The sequence below is a fragment of the Lichenostomus cassidix genome, chromosome 15 (assembly GCF_008360975.1).
Source record: "Lichenostomus cassidix isolate B80296 chromosome 15, HeHo_3.0, whole genome shotgun sequence".
NCBI classification, from domain to species: domain Eukaryota; kingdom Metazoa; phylum Chordata; class Aves; order Passeriformes; family Meliphagidae; genus Lichenostomus; species Lichenostomus cassidix.
This window is the reverse complement of record NC_139496.1, coordinates 10,422,328-10,441,195: the sequence shown is the minus strand read 5'-3', so window position 1 is coordinate 10,441,195 and position 18,868 is coordinate 10,422,328. Positions and strand designations below refer to the sequence as shown.

The following is an 18,868-nucleotide window of genomic DNA, read 5'->3' as shown; positions in this document are numbered from 1 at the left end:
TTAAATGCAGGAGCTCAGAGGTTTGTTTCCTAGTTAAATGCCATGCTAGGTAACTGAGCTCTGTTCTCATCCCTGCCACAGAGCTGACATACTGTGATAAGGGTGCCCAAATCTGGTTTTTCAGAGTCAATCATTTTCAGGGTGCCTGGGTTGAGATATCTGCCTCTCAGCACAGCAGCTGAGCAGCCCCAGGCACATCTGGACTCAAGGGCAGCAAAGCTCTGAACAAGTACAAAATATACTGGAAAACCTGAGGGTAGCAGGCCAAGTAGAATTAGAAATTTTTGAGCACTCCTCACTCAGTCTTCACTAGAACACCCTCTCATCTGACAGCCTTTATCCAAAATTAACATCAATGAAGAATTCAGATACTACAGTGATGGCCATGGAAACATCTCCAAGTGGTAACTCCTTCTCCAAGGTGGTGAATGACCACAGGCAGCCCTGAGGCAAGGGGCAAAAACCAACGAGGGGAGGCAGCATGTGAAAAGCTGCTCCTTGACAACCCATATCCTCACCCCACAGCTCTCCCTGGCCCTCAGCACAACCCAAACAGGGGCAGGAACCTCCTATGCTGCCTGGAGGAGCTGGGATGAGGCAGCAGGCCCAGGAGAAATGGCCCACTTGGTGTTTCTGTCTGCAGCCAACAATGCCACCCAGAAGCTGCACAGAAAACCATTCCCCAAAACTTTTTCCTTACGTTTTTCTCAGTTCTATTTAGCACCTAGAAACCTAACCTCAGCCAAGGCATGAAGCTAAAGCAGCTACAGAAATGCTGGGAGAGGAAGTGAGGAGTGCCATACTTCCCGAATGTTCTGCTGCTCCATCTCGTGCCTCTTGATCATCGTTTTTCTCTTGAAGAAACGGCAGTTTTTGTCGTAGTAGAGTCTCTGCTGGCTGAGAAGTTGGGCCTCCTCTTCAGCCTGTGTGTGCTGCAGGTTCTCTTTGTGTTTGGATATCCTTTCTTGCTTCTCTTTCTTGGGCGTGCTGTGGTCCTCATTCATTTCCTGCAGGGTTAAAACAAGGCTTCCCTTAGCACCACAGTGACACAGGTCTTGGGGACCTTCCTGGCTCCTCCTCTGCCATTCAGTTCATGAAAGGACACCAAAATCCTACTACAACACCAACAGAGCCAGACCCATCACCTGGCCATGCCCAGCCCTGCTGCCCCTAGAGGAAATGTGGCCACTGAGCTCTTTGGTGTTCATTTTCTCACCTTTACCTTCTTAACAGCAGATTATTTGTGTAATGTGGTGGGACACCACTTCAGCAATGCATTTTGGCACAGATAAGCTACATGTGAAGTTACTTCTCTTCCTAATTTATATAAGTGATCACAGGGCTTTTAGTCAAGGGACATTGAATGGCTGCTCTGATTACTTAGGGAAAAAAAAAAACAGATGAGGAGAAAGGGGGAAAAAGAACTCTCTGTGAAGTCCCATTTTCCCTCATCACCCTTGGTTTCAAAGATGCTGCTCTACAGCAAATTGTGAAGGCACCTGTAGCCACCCTCACAAATTGTTCTGGAACTGCTGCCAGATGCTCCCAGTTTCCTGAAAATTTACTGGCTGAGAATCCAGATTTGCTTCCAAGCCTGACAGTATCCCTTAAACTCCTGGGCTGGCCTGGGTTTATCAAAACCAAAGACTGGTTCGTGTTCATTCCACACCCCTTCAGCCCCGAAAATGACAGTTTCTTGCCTCTTTAATCTTTTCCTTGCAAAGCTTGTATTGTTTCTTCTGACTTTCTAAAAAGGTCGCCAGGTCTTTCTTTTGCTGAGCCAAAATCTGTTGCTGGAATTTCTTTTCATCTGCTGCTGCTGCCTTTGCCTGCAAGGTACAGAGAGAGGAGAAAAGAATAATACAAAAACCAAGGGTGAGTGAGCAGCTGCAGAATCCAGCACAAATCAGTGTTGTGATTTTTGGTCAGTCATTTTGGTGACTGTGCTAGATAAAGCCATGAGCACTCAGCCACAGGAAAGCTGCTTGCACAGGAAATGCTCACATAAATGTGAGGGCTTCCTTGTGCTTCTCATCTCCCCACTAAAACCACCCCAGAGGGCAAAAACCCCCTCCCTTATGTGGATTAATGTGCTGATTTTTAGACTGACAGCTTTGTCAGCCCCTCAGCTGTGAGGCAAAGCTCCCACTAAGGTCCCCACACCCCCTTTCATCCAGCTGTGGCACTGGTGGATGCCAATGGAGTGCCACATCCAGAAGGGTGACTTGAGCACACAGGAGCACACAGCACACCTCAGACCATGGGTTTGAGCAGCAACTCCCACAGACCCCCATGGAGACCCAAATTCTCCTGTCCCTCAGATCCTCAGGGACAGCTCCCCACACTCACCTCCTTCTCCATCACAGCCACTTGCTTCTTGGCCAGCTTCTCCAGCTCAATGGACGAGTTGTTGGCGTGTGTCTCCACCTCCTTCTGCAGCTTGAGGCGGTGCTCGTCCATCTCGGCCTTCAACTTGTTCTCCAGGGCGATCAGCTGCTTCTGGTGCTGGCGCCGCATCCGCTTATATCCTGACATCTGTTCCCGCAGCTCGTTCTCCTGCTCATGCTCATGGATCTGTCTTGTAACCTGGGGTCAGGAAAAGGGTGACAAGAGCTTCATGGCCTTCAGTCCCACACGAGAGTTTCCATGTTGGCTGCTCACCTGGAACCCAGACTCTGCTCTGCTCTCAGCAATCAACTGCTGCGGGTTTTGGAGGTTTTTCACCTTTTCACCTTTTAAATTTCACAAAGCCACAAGGTTTCTCTTTCCTAACTTTTAGCCTTCATCTTTTCCTGAGGCTTTTATGTGTTTGCAGTAGTACAGCAGAAAATGCCATGTTACAAACAAAGTGACTGATTATTTATCACTCCAGGTAACACTGGAGGAGATCTGGAAACAAAGGTGGCTGAGGGACAACCTTCTTCAGACACAGGACTCAAATCCTGAGGGGAACATAGACTCCCAAGATGCACCCAGAACACCCCTAACCCACCCATTCTTTCCTTCCTCCTCAAGTCACACCCCATGCCAAATCAATCCCTCAACATCTATTTCCTGCTACGAGGAGCCTCCTTCAAAATTCCCCCTTAAAATTCAAGATGATGGCAGACTGAGCTCATTCCCTCCCAGAATTGAAAGTTTTCTAACAAGGGAATGCTGTTCTGGAACTGTGTGCTCTTAACAAGATTGATCAGATGGTCTAAGCAGATTTTTAAACTCTGCTCAGCTGAAACAAACTCACAAGTTCCACATTCATTTCCGTGCCCAAGTGTATCCATGTGAAAGGAAGAAAAAAATAAAAAAAAAGCCCAACAAGCTGTGCCAAAAATGTTCAGAAGAAAATGCAAATGGTAATACTTCCATTTCAAAAGAAGAAAAGTGTCCAAGACTGATTTTTTTAAAGACAGTCTCAAGAACTTCACTTATGACAATTTGTATGGCCTGAGAATCAAAATCTTGGTACGTGTGTGGAACTGCAGCCCCTGATACTGTGCAACAGAACCTTTGCTTTCACACTTGAGTGTGAACAGCTCAGTCCTTGAAAGGTGATCACTGAAGCTTTATGGACCAAGAGTCCCTCCTGCGGCCTGCAAGAGCCCAGCTTTCCTGATGATTCCTCCACAGCAGCCCAAAAGTGATGATGTATGAACCACATCTTTCCTGGAAGAAATTTCGGGAAGTTATTTTGAAGCTGGCTGGATTAAATACCCATTTACACCTCATCAACTGGTGTAACAGAGCAGCCTGTAAATGCCTGAGACCCAAACAGATCAAAGGCAGCCACCAGGAATGTGTGGGATTGTAGGAATGACCATGGAAACACAAACAGCGTGTTAGTCCTGAGTTCTGCTGCAGTTCAAAAAGCTTTTGGTTTTCCCAAGCATTCCAAGGACAGCCACACTTGGCAGGAGTTGGGAAGTGTTTGTAGGAACTTGGACACTTCAGGCAAGTTCAGCAAGAGTAAGATCTGTGCCAGAGGCTTCCAGGTAAGGAAATTCCTCTGAGAATCCAAGTTAATGATAAGAGACTAATGGTAAGAAGTCAGGTAAGACAGGCAGACCCCCAGCACTTCACACATGCCATTGACAACATTAAGTGACATCCAGCTGGGAGAGAACAGCCTTGGTCAGGCACTTGTGGAGAGAGGGAGATCTGGGAGCCACCAGCAGTACAAGATCTTCCAGGATGTGCTATTTTTGGGGCTCAGCCCTTTTGTGGGCAATGGGATGTTCTGCATGGCACACTCCGTTCCCAGATGCTGGCAGAACAAAGCAAACAGCAAGAGCCTAAGAAAAAAAATGGATCTAAGGATCCTCCAGCAACTTTGCCAGTTTCCCCTTTGGTCTGATCTCTAATGAGATGTACAACGTGCACTTGTTTTATTTACAGCAAAACTCATTAACTTTTATCCTTGTTCTTTTCCCTGCTCCTCTGCACCCCATTTCCAATTTTGCTCAGCTTTATCATGACAAGGATTCCATCCTGGAAAGATTTCCCATGAAATCTGGGATATTTATCCCTAACAATAGGATGCAATTGCTAATTACAAGCCTAGCTGATAAAGCCTTCCAGTCACAGCAGAAGATGAGACATTAAAAAAGTCAGAAGAAAACAAAAACAGTGTTTCATCCCAAAGATGAGAGAGGAGAGCAGCAGACTTGGTGGACATCTCGTGGATTTACTGCCTGTGTTCAGCAAACTCATGATAAAGACTTAATTTATCATCATCTCCAGTCAAGCCCAACACTCTTCAGGACTCTCTTCAAAGACAAAGGCTGCAACATGGTGATCTCAGGGATGGGAGAATGTGGAAGAAATTAACATTAGTTACTGAACATGCCCAGTTCAGTACCAGAGAAGTCCTCCAGACTATGAATGAAGAAAGGATTATGGTTTTAAAGATTAAGCCCCTAATGAATGAACAGCTCCAACAACCCACTTTAACAAGAAAATTTGGGGATGTTCCAGTAATCACCTTTCTGGTGTTCTTAGACAAAGACTCTTGGAACTCCATGTACTATTTAGAATACCCTGAGTTGGAAGGGAACCACAGGGATCATGAGTCCAACTCCTGGCCCTGCACAGACATCCAACAATCCCACTCTGTGCATCCCTGAGAGCATTGTCTGAATGCTCCTGGAGCTCTGGCAGCCTTGGGCTGTGACCATTCCCTGGGGAGCTGTTCAGTGCCCCTTTTCCTGATATCCAGCCTCAACTTCAGGCCATTCCCTCAGTCCTGTCCCTGGTCCCAGAGAGCAGAGATCAGAGCTGTCCCTCTGGAGGAAGCTCCCAAATGTAACCCCATGGATTATCATGGGGGAAAAGGTGATAATTACAAAATCTGACAGGAAATGTCAGGATCCTTCACACCAGAAAGCTGCAGTTTCCTAGAACTCTCCCTGCAGCACACACCAGGTCATCAGGAAAACCAAAAACCTGTATAAACCAGAACAGCTTTTATTAAGGTATGACATTTTCTCAGTTTCTTATCTCTCTGCATCTTTGGCACACGCAGAACTGAGAACACAGATGTCTTTTCCAACCTACTCCCACAGGCAGTTCACTTGCCATAAAATCCAAACTTTCTTTCACCCCTCCAAGATTTTAGCTTTACATAAGGAAGTTGAGCTCCCAACTTCCCCAAATCAGCAGCTGTTTAGAGTTCCCTTTTCTACATTGTTTAACCAAGATACTGAACCCTCTCCTGAAGGACAGGAATTCTCACCTCTCAATAACCAAAACACTGAGCTCCTCTGTGCTGGAGGAAGCAGAGCTCTGAGCAAGACCCTGCCAGCTGCTTCTCACAGCAAGAGGAGATGAGAAAGAACAAGTCCAAAATTGTAGAGGAAAGGTCTACAAAAGCAGCAACCAGGTGAGTTCATTGGGAAAAACTCAACCCTCTGGAATAAAACATCAGTGCTTCAGCAGAAGAGGGTGCAAGGGACCAGCTTCCTGTGATGGTAGCTGGTTTGGGAGCCAGGCTGCCCTGGTGCTATTTGCCTGGCCATATCCAGGGAATCCTGCCCACATGGACACTTGGCTCTGCAGGCCCTGGATGAGATCACATCATTCTTTTGCTGGCATTTGGATTTCAAAGAGAACACCAAGGCCTTTGATAGAGTCCTCACTGTCTGATCTTTCTATAAAATGAGATGTCACAGATGTGATGAAGGAATCCTTCCCTGTGAGGATAGTGATGCCCTGGCAAAGGTGCCCAGAGAGGCTGTGGCTGCCCCTGGATCCCTGGAAGTGTCCAAGGCCAGGCTGGACAGGGCTTGGAGCAGCCTGGGACAGTGGAAGGTGTCCCTGCTCATGGCAGGGGGGTGGAATGAGATGAGCTCTCAGATCCTTTCCAACCCATCCCATTCTGGGATTGTATGAAGTTTTAACTACTTGATCATTGCCTTTGAAAGCTGGAAAAGCAGCTGTTGAGGAGATGCATGAGGCAGGGGAGACCTGAGGGGTCAAGCTTGAAAGACACCCAGAAGTGCAGATCAATGCATTTCTGATGAGATTCAAAAAACAGCTTTCCCTTGAAAATGTGGAGAGGTGTAGTCTCATCAACATGCAGAACCTCTGCCCTTCTTTTCAAACAACAGCTTGCTGAGCTTCAAGAGATTTCTGGTTGTAACTTTTAATTTATGGATCACTGATAGTCTGCAAAATAACATGGAGTTGCAGGTGCCTGGTCTCCATTTCAGATGGCAACTTTTACTCCAACAGCAGAAATATGCAGGGTATTTTCCAGCACTGTTCCAGGTGAGTGGTGGTTACTGTTACCACACAAAACTGATTGAATAGAAGGGTGGTCCACAAAAAAAAACCAACTATTAAAACTGCTGATTGAATTATGATCAAAATTAAGCTCCTTCATCTTTCTTACCCACATTTGCCCCTTTTCATTATTTCCTTTAACCTGAGTAACAGTAAAGCACTACTGCAAGAATAAAAAGGGATATTCACAGCCTGTTTCTTTGTGGATAGTTCATTTGAGTATTTCCTCCGGATGTCTGTCCAGTTTCCTTCATATTCACATGATTTTGCAGAGTAACAGGGCAGGGGAATCACTCTTAAAATCACTGGATCACCTGGAGGGTTGAGCTGTCTCATCTAAATTCTCCTGTGACCTCTACACTCCCTGAAACTTCTTCAGCTTGTTTTTGGAAAGAGATCCAACTTGTACATTGGATTCCTTTTAGGAATGCCAGTCTTACCTCCATCTGCAATATCCTGATCTAATATCCTAACAACAAGGACTTGAGGACCCCAGACCCTGGACAGCACCAGCAGAACAACTGTGGTGTGCCCAGCCCCAGACTTGGTGCTTTTCTTCTAAAAACACTGCCCTGGTCTCATGTTTGGGTTGGTTTTCAGGAAATCCCCCAAAAGGAAGTTTTTACATTCAAATATCATCCTGTATTATTGCATTTGGGGCCAGAACTCCTATTTTTGATTCTCTGCAGAAGAGGCCACCTGATGCTCCCAACTGCACAACCTTTCTGTGCCTGGGAAGATGTTCCCATCTGGGCACAGAAATGGGAAATGAGCAGCACCCAGGATGTAGGGAAGCATCAAAGCTTGCTGGTTTGCTTTTTTTTAACCACTGTGCAATCTTGAGCACCCATTCAGACAGGAAAAATCTCTTCCAGCTGCCACTGAAATAGTGAATTAACAGGGGAGAGATGAATAAAGCCTGAATTTCTGGGTTCACACCATGAATTCTAGGTGTGTTTAGGTCTTTCTCCCCATATCATCTCCATGACTGATCTTACCCTCCCACAGATCCTGGACAGGGAGCAGGAAGTTCTCCCTTGGCCAGAGGAGCAGCAGCATTCAGCACCTCTCCCCACTGACATCATCCAGGCACTGACTGGTGACAGCAATAAAAAGTGTTCTGACACAAGCACTGCCACCCAGGTTCTGTGCAATAGGTCTAAACCTTTTTTTCCCCTCTTAGATTTCCATTTTGGAACATGAAGAGGTGGGAAGGCAAGATTATTAAAGGGAAAGCTCATCACAATGGAATATTTTGGTGGCAAACACAGGGATGCTTCTGCCCCACCAGGTCACCTCAGAACTAAGGACACACCAACACCTCCTGGAGTGCCCAGGTGGTGTCTTGGGAACTTCCTTCTACACTGGGAAGGGGATATGTGTGTGTAGGATGGGGATAACAGAGCATGTTCCACAGAAAACCCAAAAAAGAGAAGTTCTCCAAAAAGCCTTCCACCTTCCCCACCCAAAATTAATTTTATCATCGCTTGGTCACTGAAGCAGAGAGATTCAGCAAATCCAAGTGACTAAGGAATTAAGGCAGACACAATCCCAGCCCCACAGGAGGCTGCCATGGGATTTCAGAGTGACCTTGGGACATCAGCTGCCTTCCCCAGAGCTCAGGGATCTGGGAATACCTCACAGCCCACAGTTCCCTGGCCATGCAATCCCTTCAAGCCACCCAAGAAGCCCAGGGGTGACATTTCCAAGGCAGACAGGAGTGATGGGCTCTGCTGCCAAAGGCAGGACACAAGGTGCAGCAGCTTTGCACAGGGAGTAAAAGAACATGAATATATTCATCACATATATCAATTTATCAATGGAATTGTATGTCTGGAGTATGATACATGAGTCATTCATCATTTCTTCCCTCCAGCCAACCTAACTGGGTTCTGCTTTTATCTGCTCAGTGCAGGGAGCAGAAGAGCTGGCACTACTCTGGGTGCAAACACACACACAGAAAAAGGGAAAAATTCCAGGGCAGAGGGTCTCCAGGAGAGCAGGGATCCTGCCCCTGTAAGGTGTGCTGCATGAAGTCCTCTAACACACACATTTCTAGGTCACTCTTAAAACTGGGGGGAGCAGGGGACACCAACATGGGGAGCACTCAGGGTATGGTTACCCAGAAATACACCTGCACAAGATGGGATTCAGATGCTCCCAGGAAGCATCTGGGCAAAAGCCTGAATGCTACAGCATCATTTCAGATTTTAACAGCAGCAGCAGCAACAATCACACAGAAAAATTTGGGCTGCTGGCACTGCTGCTGCTGCTGCTTCCCTCCACTCACCACCTTTCGCTGTGGTCACACACACCCCGTGTTCTGGGCATGCAAGAATGGGAAGAGATTCTGGGGATCCAGAAATGGTGGTCTGGAAGGAGAACCCCCACGGCGGAGGCAGGAGAAAGCGGGAAGGGGAGGGCTTGCTGGTGTAATTTCGGGGTTGGTCCAGGATGATGTCATAGCACTGAGCAAGTGCCATGGCCAAACCGTGGGGACTTTCTAACGCTCCCCGTCCATCTGACCTCTAATACCAGCGGGCTGAAATATTTAATAGGACATTCATTTTACCTCTGAAGGGCCATTTTTCAGCGCTTTCCCTGGAAAAGGCTGCTCGCAGCCCGGGTGGATGCAGGGTGGGGGAGGCGGCACACAACTAACTCTTCCGGCACACACCCCTTTCCCTACTACAAAGGCATCCACAGCAATCACATTTGCAATAGTACAAATCTTGATGGATTCATCCCATCCCCCTCCCCTTTGTAAGCCCACAGCCCACTGTAAGCCCCCTCTCTCTCTCTCTCCCTTATCGCAGCCCAGCAATCCTTCCAAGGGATCAGGCTGAAAAATGCAGTCACGGTACAGTTGCTTGAAATAAATGAATGAATGAAAAAAAAAAAAAAAAAAAAACAACCCAGGCAGCGGCTCAGGGCGGGCAGCAGCGATCTTATTGTTCCCAAACCCATCTGCATCTGCATCTCCACGGCGTTCCAGCAGCTCTCACACACCTCACACACACTTTATGCACATGCAGATAAATATATTAACAAAAGGGACAGGTGGGAAATGGACGGGTGGGGGGGAGGAAATGAGATGGTATTAACTTCACCCAGGAAGGTGGATTATCTCCCACTGGAAATGCACAGAGAAATTAAACCTATTTCACATCCACATCTCTCTCTCTGTCACACACACACACACACAGAGGTAAAATCCCTTTCAGTGCCATATCCAGTTGCTATGCCAACAGCACCAACAGCACGGGGAGGCGATGGCAGCGAGGGGCCGCGGAGTGGGGTGGGATGGGATGGGGTGGGGTGGGATGGGATGGGGGCTCTTACCAAAGATGCTGATTTGATTGTGGCAAAGCGCTCTCGGTTCCGGTAGTGGAGGGCCTGATTCTGCACTGACTGGGTAGGCCGCACCTCAGGCCTGCGATCCCTGTGGCCCACCTCATCCCTTATAAATACATGATCCTGCAGAAATGGATAAAAACAAGGAGAAAGTCCGGCTGTGCTCTTCCCGCGGCGGCTGCCTCTCTCTCACCCCTCTGTCTGCACAAGCGCGGCTGTAGGAGAGGCATAGTTCAGCTCTCTGCTTAGCCCCGGCAGCTCCCACCGTACAAAATGAATAAGCAACACATTGCAGCTCGGCTCGGCGCGTCAGCTGATCGCTAGCGGGATGCCTCCGAATCCCTGGATCGGGCTGCCTTTTTTTTTTTTTTTTTTTCCTCCTTTCCCTTTTTTTTTTTTTCCTGTTTTTTTTTTAAACCTCCAGTATTACATATGTGCCAGAAAAAAGCCAGCCGGGAGCAGAAAGCGGAGCAGGGCGATCGGAGTCCTCGGGAAGGTCGGGTTCAAGCACTGCAACCCAGCGATGCTGGTGAAAACGTGATTCCCATGTCTAGCCACGGAGATGCTGTTCCCTTTTAACACCAGAGCGACATCCTGCCTCATTCCCTTCGCCGAGCCGTGTGTCCTCGATAGGGTTTCTTTGTCCCTCGGTTGCTATCTGCTGTGGGGGACGAGCATCCTGGCTAAATCCACGGCAGGCTGGAGAGGACCAGGAAAGCCTCCGTGACCACTCAGGGATCCTGCTTTCCAGTCATGATCCTGCACAGTTCTAGCACTTTCTCTCCACAGCCCACAAAGGATTTTTTTTTTTTTTTTCCGTTTTTAAAGCAACAGCTCCCAGGTTTTAGCAGGAATGGTTCCCGGTGCAGCCTTCCCTCCTGTTCCCTGCAAGGCTTGGCTAGCAGCAGCTGTGCCTCTCCCCAAAAGGCACAGGCAGATTTTGCAGTGGAACAAAGCTCCAGGAGAAACCCTCCTCAGAAAAACAAGCAAAAAAAAAAAAAAAAACCAACCCCACCACCATGATTTTCCCAATTGGAATGGTGACTGCCAAAAGCCAGCACACCTGCAGGCTGCACCTTGGGGATGGAGCAGCCTTTGGACACCAGGCACACCCTGCTCCTGTCTGGTGACATTGGCCCTGCAGGGCCACACTGTCACCCACCACAGTGCCATGACTCCCCTCCTCCACCTCCAGCTCCCAAAACCTCAAAGGGGGACCGAGATTCTTCCTGAATTAAATCAAGTTTCCAGTTCTCAGGGGTGCAAAATAAAGGCTGTCAGTGCCTAGAAAGCCCTTGCAGGGAACAGCTGCCCCCACGAGCAGGAGCAGCTCTGCCACCCTGCCATGCCCAGCAGACAGCAGGAAGGTCAGAGAGCCCCACAGGGAGAAACCAGCCACCATGGAATGGTGGCTCCACCAGGACACTGCTGTCATCCCCATGCTCCTTTCCCACCCTGCAGACACCTGGTTTTCCTCTCTCTGCTGGCCTCAATTTCCAGCTGCTTCTCGCCTGGACCCACACACATTCAGCCCCTTTCCATAGGGTTCTGGAAATGAGTTCAAGCAGAAGCCAATTAGGTGCAGAAATGCTGATATCAAGAGCTGAACAACACATTGATTAGAAGTGCTTTATGCCCAAAACCTTTCCTTATCCTTCATTTTGAATAAGCTCACCCTTCCCTTGCCTCTGCACAGGGAGAATGGTGCCCAAGGCCACCACAGAGGTCCTCCACACCCACACAAGGGACACAGAAGGAGTCAAAACAGCTAAAAAGGACAGTCCTCCACAGAAACATGGAGTTTTAAATTGGTTCCATTTTAAATTGGTTCCATTTTAAATTGGTCATCCTTGTACTGGGCATTTATGGCACTGTCTGACAGGGAAGGCAGTGAGACCACAAGAGAAATCACTGAAAATTGGGCTGATCTCAGATTTCCAACTTGTGCATGTTGGTGTGATGGGCAGGGCTCTTGGACTTGCCCACATCTTCCCTCTCTCCATTACATTACCATGGCTGGGCAAATGGGAAATATTAAATCCAGAGAATCTGCAAATCACTGGAAAAAGAAACAAAACCCCCCAACTTTTAAAATGGGCATTCAGATTTTTCAGAATGCTCCAAAACACCACCTAAAATAACAAGTTTAAATTGTAATTACTTTGTATGCTGGAAAATTAATCTGTGATTTACTTTCTGTTATCCAAGAGGTGGATTTTTAGAGGACAGAGTGTCACCCTGGTTTATGGGATCTCTGGTTACCTCAGTGCACACAAGAAGCTCAGAGCAGAATTAAATTGCCCTTCAGGAATGTGAATTAACCACATTCTGCACTTCAAACTGAGCTGGGCAAGGAATGGGAAAATTCCTTTGCAACTGAACAAGCCAAAGGACCAATTTCAAGGGGGCAAAAAACTCAGTGGTTGTCCTTGGCACCCCTTGATCCACGATCTGAAGATTCTGGAGCAGACCAGCACCCACCACTAACTCTCAGCTAAGCCCAGGGAGCCTAAACAGGCAAAATATTTTCTGGAAAAGCTGTCCCACTACCAGAAATAAAAACACTTGGCACGGAGAGTTACCAAATCTCACAGGTTACACCGCCCCAGGGAGAGCTGGTAGAGAAATAAATCTAACAGTAGCCACATCTTCACCAGCCCTCTTCAGATGGTGTGACTGATGGCAAACACAAACATCTACTTGCAAACCCAGAAAACACAATTTTGCTGCTTTTATTTTAAAATAAAATTCTTCTTCTCCCCAAAAACTTGCTAAGAGACACCACAGTTGTAACTGTTGGCATAGATAAGGAAATTTTTATTTTCAACTTTTACCTTCAGATGTGTGAGAAACAAAATGGGTACCTCAGCTCAAGATACTCAGTAAGTAAAATCTGACTGAAAGCACCCCAGAAACTCATCAAGTTTGGGGCAGGGAATTTCTCAAGTCTGCATTTCAAACCCTGGTTTGTTTCTAAAGCAATGTATCTTCTGTATACATTTCATTTTCCATCCGTTTTCTGTGGTTTTTTGCACTATTTGCCTTAAGGATGCAACTTTGGGCACTCTCAGCTCACAAGTCATGTGAAATCATTAGAATTCCTCTGTTCAGGGCCAACAACCCAGAATCTTCAACTTCCTACTGAAGGAATAATGTGTTCTCCTGACTGTATCATCCTCATAAACAGTTTTCAGGTTGATCACAACAAAGAGGGGAATTTGGCTGGGACATTGCCAGGACAAAACTTCTCAAATATTTCCACAGCAGTATCTGACCAGAGCTGGTGGAGCTTCCAGTGGTTTAAAGTGGTGCTTCCAGGTGGATCTGAATGGTTACTCCTGGTGTATCGTGTGAGCATCTCACAGTGAGTTTGTGCTCAAACCATGAGTTCTGCCCAAGGTCACCCTACAGACAGGATTCTGCTCTGAGTCCCATCCCAGTTCTATCACACACTGCCTTTTCATCCTCCTCCTGCTCACTGAAAAAAGGCTTTTACACCATCCCAACTCTGCCCAGCCCAGAGCTGGGACACTTCCACCTTCTCCTCAGAAGGAACACTCCCTTTCAAACTGGCTTTTTTGGCTATGGACCCCAAATAAAACCTTCACAAATGCTGTTTACATGGCATTTATTGGCAGGACTCACCAACTGGAAGGGCTGTCAGTTTCCTACACAAATAAGAAAGTTCATTTCCAAGCCATAGTAAGGACTTCAGTGGAATTGCAGCAAATCCCTGCCTTCTAGGAATTTAAACAGCAAGGAAAACAACAGTGTGGCATGGTTTTTGTTAATACTCTGCACTGAGTGCCTTGATAATCTACAGAGAGGTTTAAGACTCAAAAGTCTTTCAAGACAAAGCTTCCTGTCCCCAGCCTGCTTGACATGATTCCAGAAGGCACCTGAGGGTCACCACTGCCAGCACATGCAAGACAAACCCAAGCCATTACCTAAATATCCTTTACATCTCAAAAAACTCATCTTTTCCAAGCACAAATCATAAATTTTGATACATAGGACAACACTTGCTGTGGAGCAGCCACCCCAGAGCTCTCTCCATGCACAGAATTCCCAACAAATGCTGCACATTCATTGTGCACAGGTTAATTTAGAGGATCTGGGAAGTCACTCAAGTTGCAGCAGTTATAAAAAGATATTTTATTGTTGCAGACATTGGGTGAGATTTGTGATGACCAACTACAAACATCCCCTTTTCATCTTTTTGTTATAAACTAGATTTTAATCACAAGATTTCCCTGGCTTTTTACTGCCCAAGTTTCAGAAAGCACTGATGATGTTAAGATTGAAGAAAGAAACAGCAACAACTGAGTATTGCAGTTGAAAAAAACCCAGTATTGTACTGGCTTTTTGTTTAGATTAAAAGATTACAACATCTTCCTATTACAGTTTTGTGGAAATAAAATAATAATAAATTCATTGAGGATAATGAAATAATACTTCTGGGAAGCCACCTGTGCCCACACTGCCATTTAGCAGCAGCTGAACAAAGCAGGTGACAAAAGCATCTCTGATGCACCAGCTGATGCCTATACTCATTTTATTGTCTTACCCTGGGAGCCAAAATCTTTCTCCTCATTTTGAAGATGAATTAACTGATATTTATCTGCTTTTAAAATCTGGGTTATGTGTCTTTGAAGCACAGTGCATTTGGAGTTTAACTCCCTGCCCCATTTTGTCTTTTTTTGGGGCTCTCAGATAAAATTGGGTTTGTATCAGAGCTGTCATTTAGTCTTCAACTCTCAACCTGTGCAGCTGAACAACTCCTAAAAGGAAATAAATATGAAAATTTGTACCCATAAGCAAAATGATCCTTGGATGGAGTAGCAGAGTTATTTGATTGTTTTCAGAAGAGACCCAGAGCACTTACACTGAACATACTGAGATATACATGCAGGAGGTCACCAACTTGGAACCTGAAAAAGGGCAAGGAACACTTCCTTGCCAAGCCAGACATCTGAATTTCCTGAGAAGAATATGCTGGTGATTAAGGTGTTCTCCTGAGGGAGCAGGCTTAGGTCCCAAGGATGGGCTTCCTGCCTGGGTAGCTCACATTATTGCCATTTTTTTCCTCCCAGCAGTTCAGGACACAGCTATAAACTAAATAACATATAAAGCTCTACATTCAATTATGGCTTATTATAATTTTTAATATTTTCTTCCCGTTCAGTGTTTTTTCTTCCAACCTACTGGGTGTACTCTGACTGGTGGGAGTCACCCTTTGTTCTAAGCACAAGTTTAAAACCATGGAGCTCTACTGTGCTGTGGAAGGGATAAGGCTGTGCCTGTTTTTCCAGGGAGGATTTATCCCAAATGCAGGCAAACCCCAAGCACACCTTGGCTGCCATGAACCAGCATAGCCAGTGAAAATTAACCAGATCAGAACAGGTCATTTCACTTACCCTGTGACCACAAAACATTTTTGGAAGTTACAGCCAACTAGCAGCTGTTAAAAAAAAGAAAGAAAATGAGTTGTTTACAAGCGCTTTGACTACATCAGCCTTCCCTAAGCCTCTGCCTCAGGGTGGTTGGTCACACACATGCCAGGAGTGCTCCATGGAGATGCCTGAGGCTTCTCCCAGCCCAGCACCACTCAGGGGATGGGCTGCTCCTGATTTCCTCCAGGCCAAGCCACCCCAGCCTGGCTCTCCACACCAGGCAGCAGCTGCAAGCACTGAAGGCTGAGAACTGCATCTCCCAAGAGCACAGACTCCTCCATCCTACATTTGAGTGGGACATGACGTTCTGGGGCTGTGGCTCAAAACACCAGCAGGCCTCTGGCACTTTAGAGCTTTGAGCCATTGAAAATATCAACATTCCAAGGCCATTTTGCCATCTTGGTCTCTTTACACAATCTGGAGGTTGTTCACTAACACATTTGTGGAACACCACAATTTTACACCACACTGTTGATTTCACCCATGTCAAAACCATCTTGTATGAGACCCTACACCCACATGATGCTCATCAGTATTTTCTTTTTAGCCTTTAAAGGCTAACTGAATGCAAAACAAAAGTTTAATTTAAACTTGAAGCCCAGGTTCTTCCCATTTTGTTTGTGAGGAGCTCCAGGGTGAAAGCCAACTCAGCTTCATCACAGTTCCCAGAAAGACAGTTAAAGCACAAACTGAAATCTTGGCAGTACAAGGAACTTTACTTTGGAAATGAAGTGGGATGTATGTGGATATAAACCCCCTGAAGTGTCCTGCTCCAGTTTTAATCCCTCCACATGTATTAATACACACACAATACACACATGAAATAGTTTTCCATTTAAAATTCCATTTCCCAAAGTAACAGAGAATAAAGAATCGTGCACTAAATTAAAACAATGTATTTGCAGACTGGAATACATCCTGCTAGATAGAGTCCAAATCTGCTTTCTGAATACATACAGCAGAAGGGAATATTTTCCAGTGGAGAAGGAATCTACTCCACTGCAAGGCTCAGCAGTCCCAGCCAATCTTTACCTGTTTTGTGAAGACCATCAGTGCAGACCTGGGCTTTCTGCACCCAAAATTATCCTAAAACAGCTATGTTAAGTGATCTAGAGGTGATTTCTTTTACAGTACTTCAGTTACAAGTGTGCAAGACATCCTGTTTTTTTTCAAACCAGATAAAACCTTCCATGTGGTGTCCTGTTTGTGTATCCCACTCAACCAAACAGCTACACAAGTCTAAGAGGACTGAATTCACAGCATCAGAAACCCTGTATTTGTCCTTTACCAGCGTCATAAAACCATTATAAAACATAATAGAATTCTTAAAATAAGCAGGAACTCCACTCCTTTCTCAAATGCCATTTATGTCTGGTGGAGGCAGCTCATGTTTTGTTTTAATCAACTGTTATGACTCTGAGCAGACATTATAACCTATGACTTCTGTGTAAATCAGTCTCTCAAACTTCTCTTTCAATGCACAAATAAATATGGTTATTTAACAATGTGAGATTAAAGTTAACATCCATTTTGGACACCTACACAAAATAAGGAAGAGGTCCAATTATAACCACCCAGAACATCCACTGGTGGTGCTGCTCTTCTTTCAGGACAGTTCCATGGGCTGGCATTTGGCACCTAACACCTTATTTTCACCTTTCTGAATAAACAATCTTCTCTGAAGCTGCTGTCAAGTGTATTTAGGAAAGAGGCAAACCCCTAAAACCTTTGCAACTTCTCTGCCAGTACCTTCAAATACATAAGATCACATTCTGTTGAAGACAAAATTTCTCAAGACCTCTCAATACTGAGTGACACAAATCTTGCACTTCAGGAGGAAAAACTGCTTACAAATATTTAGTTAGTTACAACCCAGCTTTACTGTAACCTCACAAACAAGAAATTCATACTTTTCATGCTGCTGCAACGTTTTAGGTCCTCTGGCAAAAAGCAAACGTACACTTTGAAGTTCCTTGCAAATGAAACCAACACAACCAACCTACATTTTGCTGCCCACTAGCAAATGACACTGCTAAGGCCAAGCCAAAACTATTTGAGTCAAACAATGGAGAGGAGATGCTGACTTACAGCTAAGACAACCTTAGCTTGATATCCACCCCTAAGAAAACAAAAGGCAACAGATCACAGCATGCAGCAAAGGAGCAGAAATGCATTGAGTGGAACTTGACTCCAAACATACCTCGTGGGAAGCATCCAAAGTTCTGCACATTTGCACTCCTGTTGAGGGAAATCTGGGTGCAGGTAGGATTTAATCACACACTGGGCCTGGCAGAGTGTTAGCTTGGCTGCCAGGAGCACTTGTCAGCACAGCACAGGACAGGCATTCCCAAGGAATCAAGGATGTCCCAAGCACAGAGGAAGAGGTGCACATGCAGGGCTGAGCATGCAGGGAGTCTGGGTGACCCTGCCTAGGCACTGACAGCTCTTTCAGCAGCAACTTCTTGTCATGGGCAGTGGTTATTTAGATGCTTTTAAAGACAAAAACCCCACAGAACTTGACTCTGGCAAGCCCAGCAGCAGCTCCTGCTCTCAGCACACGAGCACCAGGGCACACGTACCTTCTTGTGAACAACGGAGGAGGTGGAATTAATGGTGCTCTCGTCACTATGCATCATGACCAGCTCAGGGCTGCTCTCATCCAGGACCTCCTGCATGCTGCTCACACTGCTGCTCTGGCTGCCTGTGCTCACAGACATGCTGGGGATGGAATGGTTGCTGCCCAGACTGTCCATCTTCCTACTCAGGTTTGATCCATGCTCACTGTCCTATAAAACAAGGGGCATCAGTTACAGATCCCGCAGGAGATCACCTGCCCAGCACGTGCCTGCAATGCCCAAAGTTTGTTTTAAAGGTGACTCTGCAGGTTTCAAGGGCATTATTTTGCCAACTGCTTATCTCAAAGGGCTGTTTGGCTTATGGAATGCTCTATATGGGGCAGGCAGCTTCTGCCTTTTCCCCTGCAATCTTATTTCATCAGGCTTCAAGTCAGTTTTTTTCCACATATCCTTAAGTCTGGGCATGGCTCTTGGCTTGATAGGAGCCATCCAGGAATGCTGGATGGCTGGTGGAAGGAGCCTCATAATTAAAAGAAATTATCCAAGTTTGAATTCAAACAATGCTCCAAGCCAGGATATCCTATAACACATTTCCTGAATCAGATAACACATAAGACAACAAACTCAGTTATTTATTATTTGATACATTTTACATGGTGTAGAGGTTTTAACCTCCATGTCCCAAGCAGTCAGCAATTCTATTTTATCAAG

At 46.1% G+C, this 18,868-nt stretch overlaps 1 protein-coding gene across 2 annotated transcripts in view; it reads right to left on the bottom strand.

Moving 5' to 3' along the window:
* The window catches only part of TAOK3 (TAO kinase 3), a 72,372-nt gene that overhangs the window by 5,102 nt on the left and 48,402 nt on the right, over positions 1-18,868 (bottom strand). The window contains exons 14-18 of one of the 2 annotated variants that reach the window (XM_085076122.1): positions 18,161-18,367; positions 10,117-10,251; positions 2,350-2,586; positions 1,701-1,829; positions 804-1,007 (exon numbers count right to left, since the gene is read on the bottom strand). In XM_085076122.1, coding sequence (XP_084932248.1) covers positions 804-1,007; positions 1,701-1,829; positions 2,350-2,586; positions 10,117-10,251; positions 18,161-18,367 — 912 coding nt within the window. The remainder of the gene's footprint in view (positions 1-803; positions 1,008-1,700; positions 1,830-2,349; positions 2,587-10,116; positions 10,252-18,160; positions 18,368-18,868) is intronic. The other variant, XM_085076123.1, reaches the window with a different exon arrangement.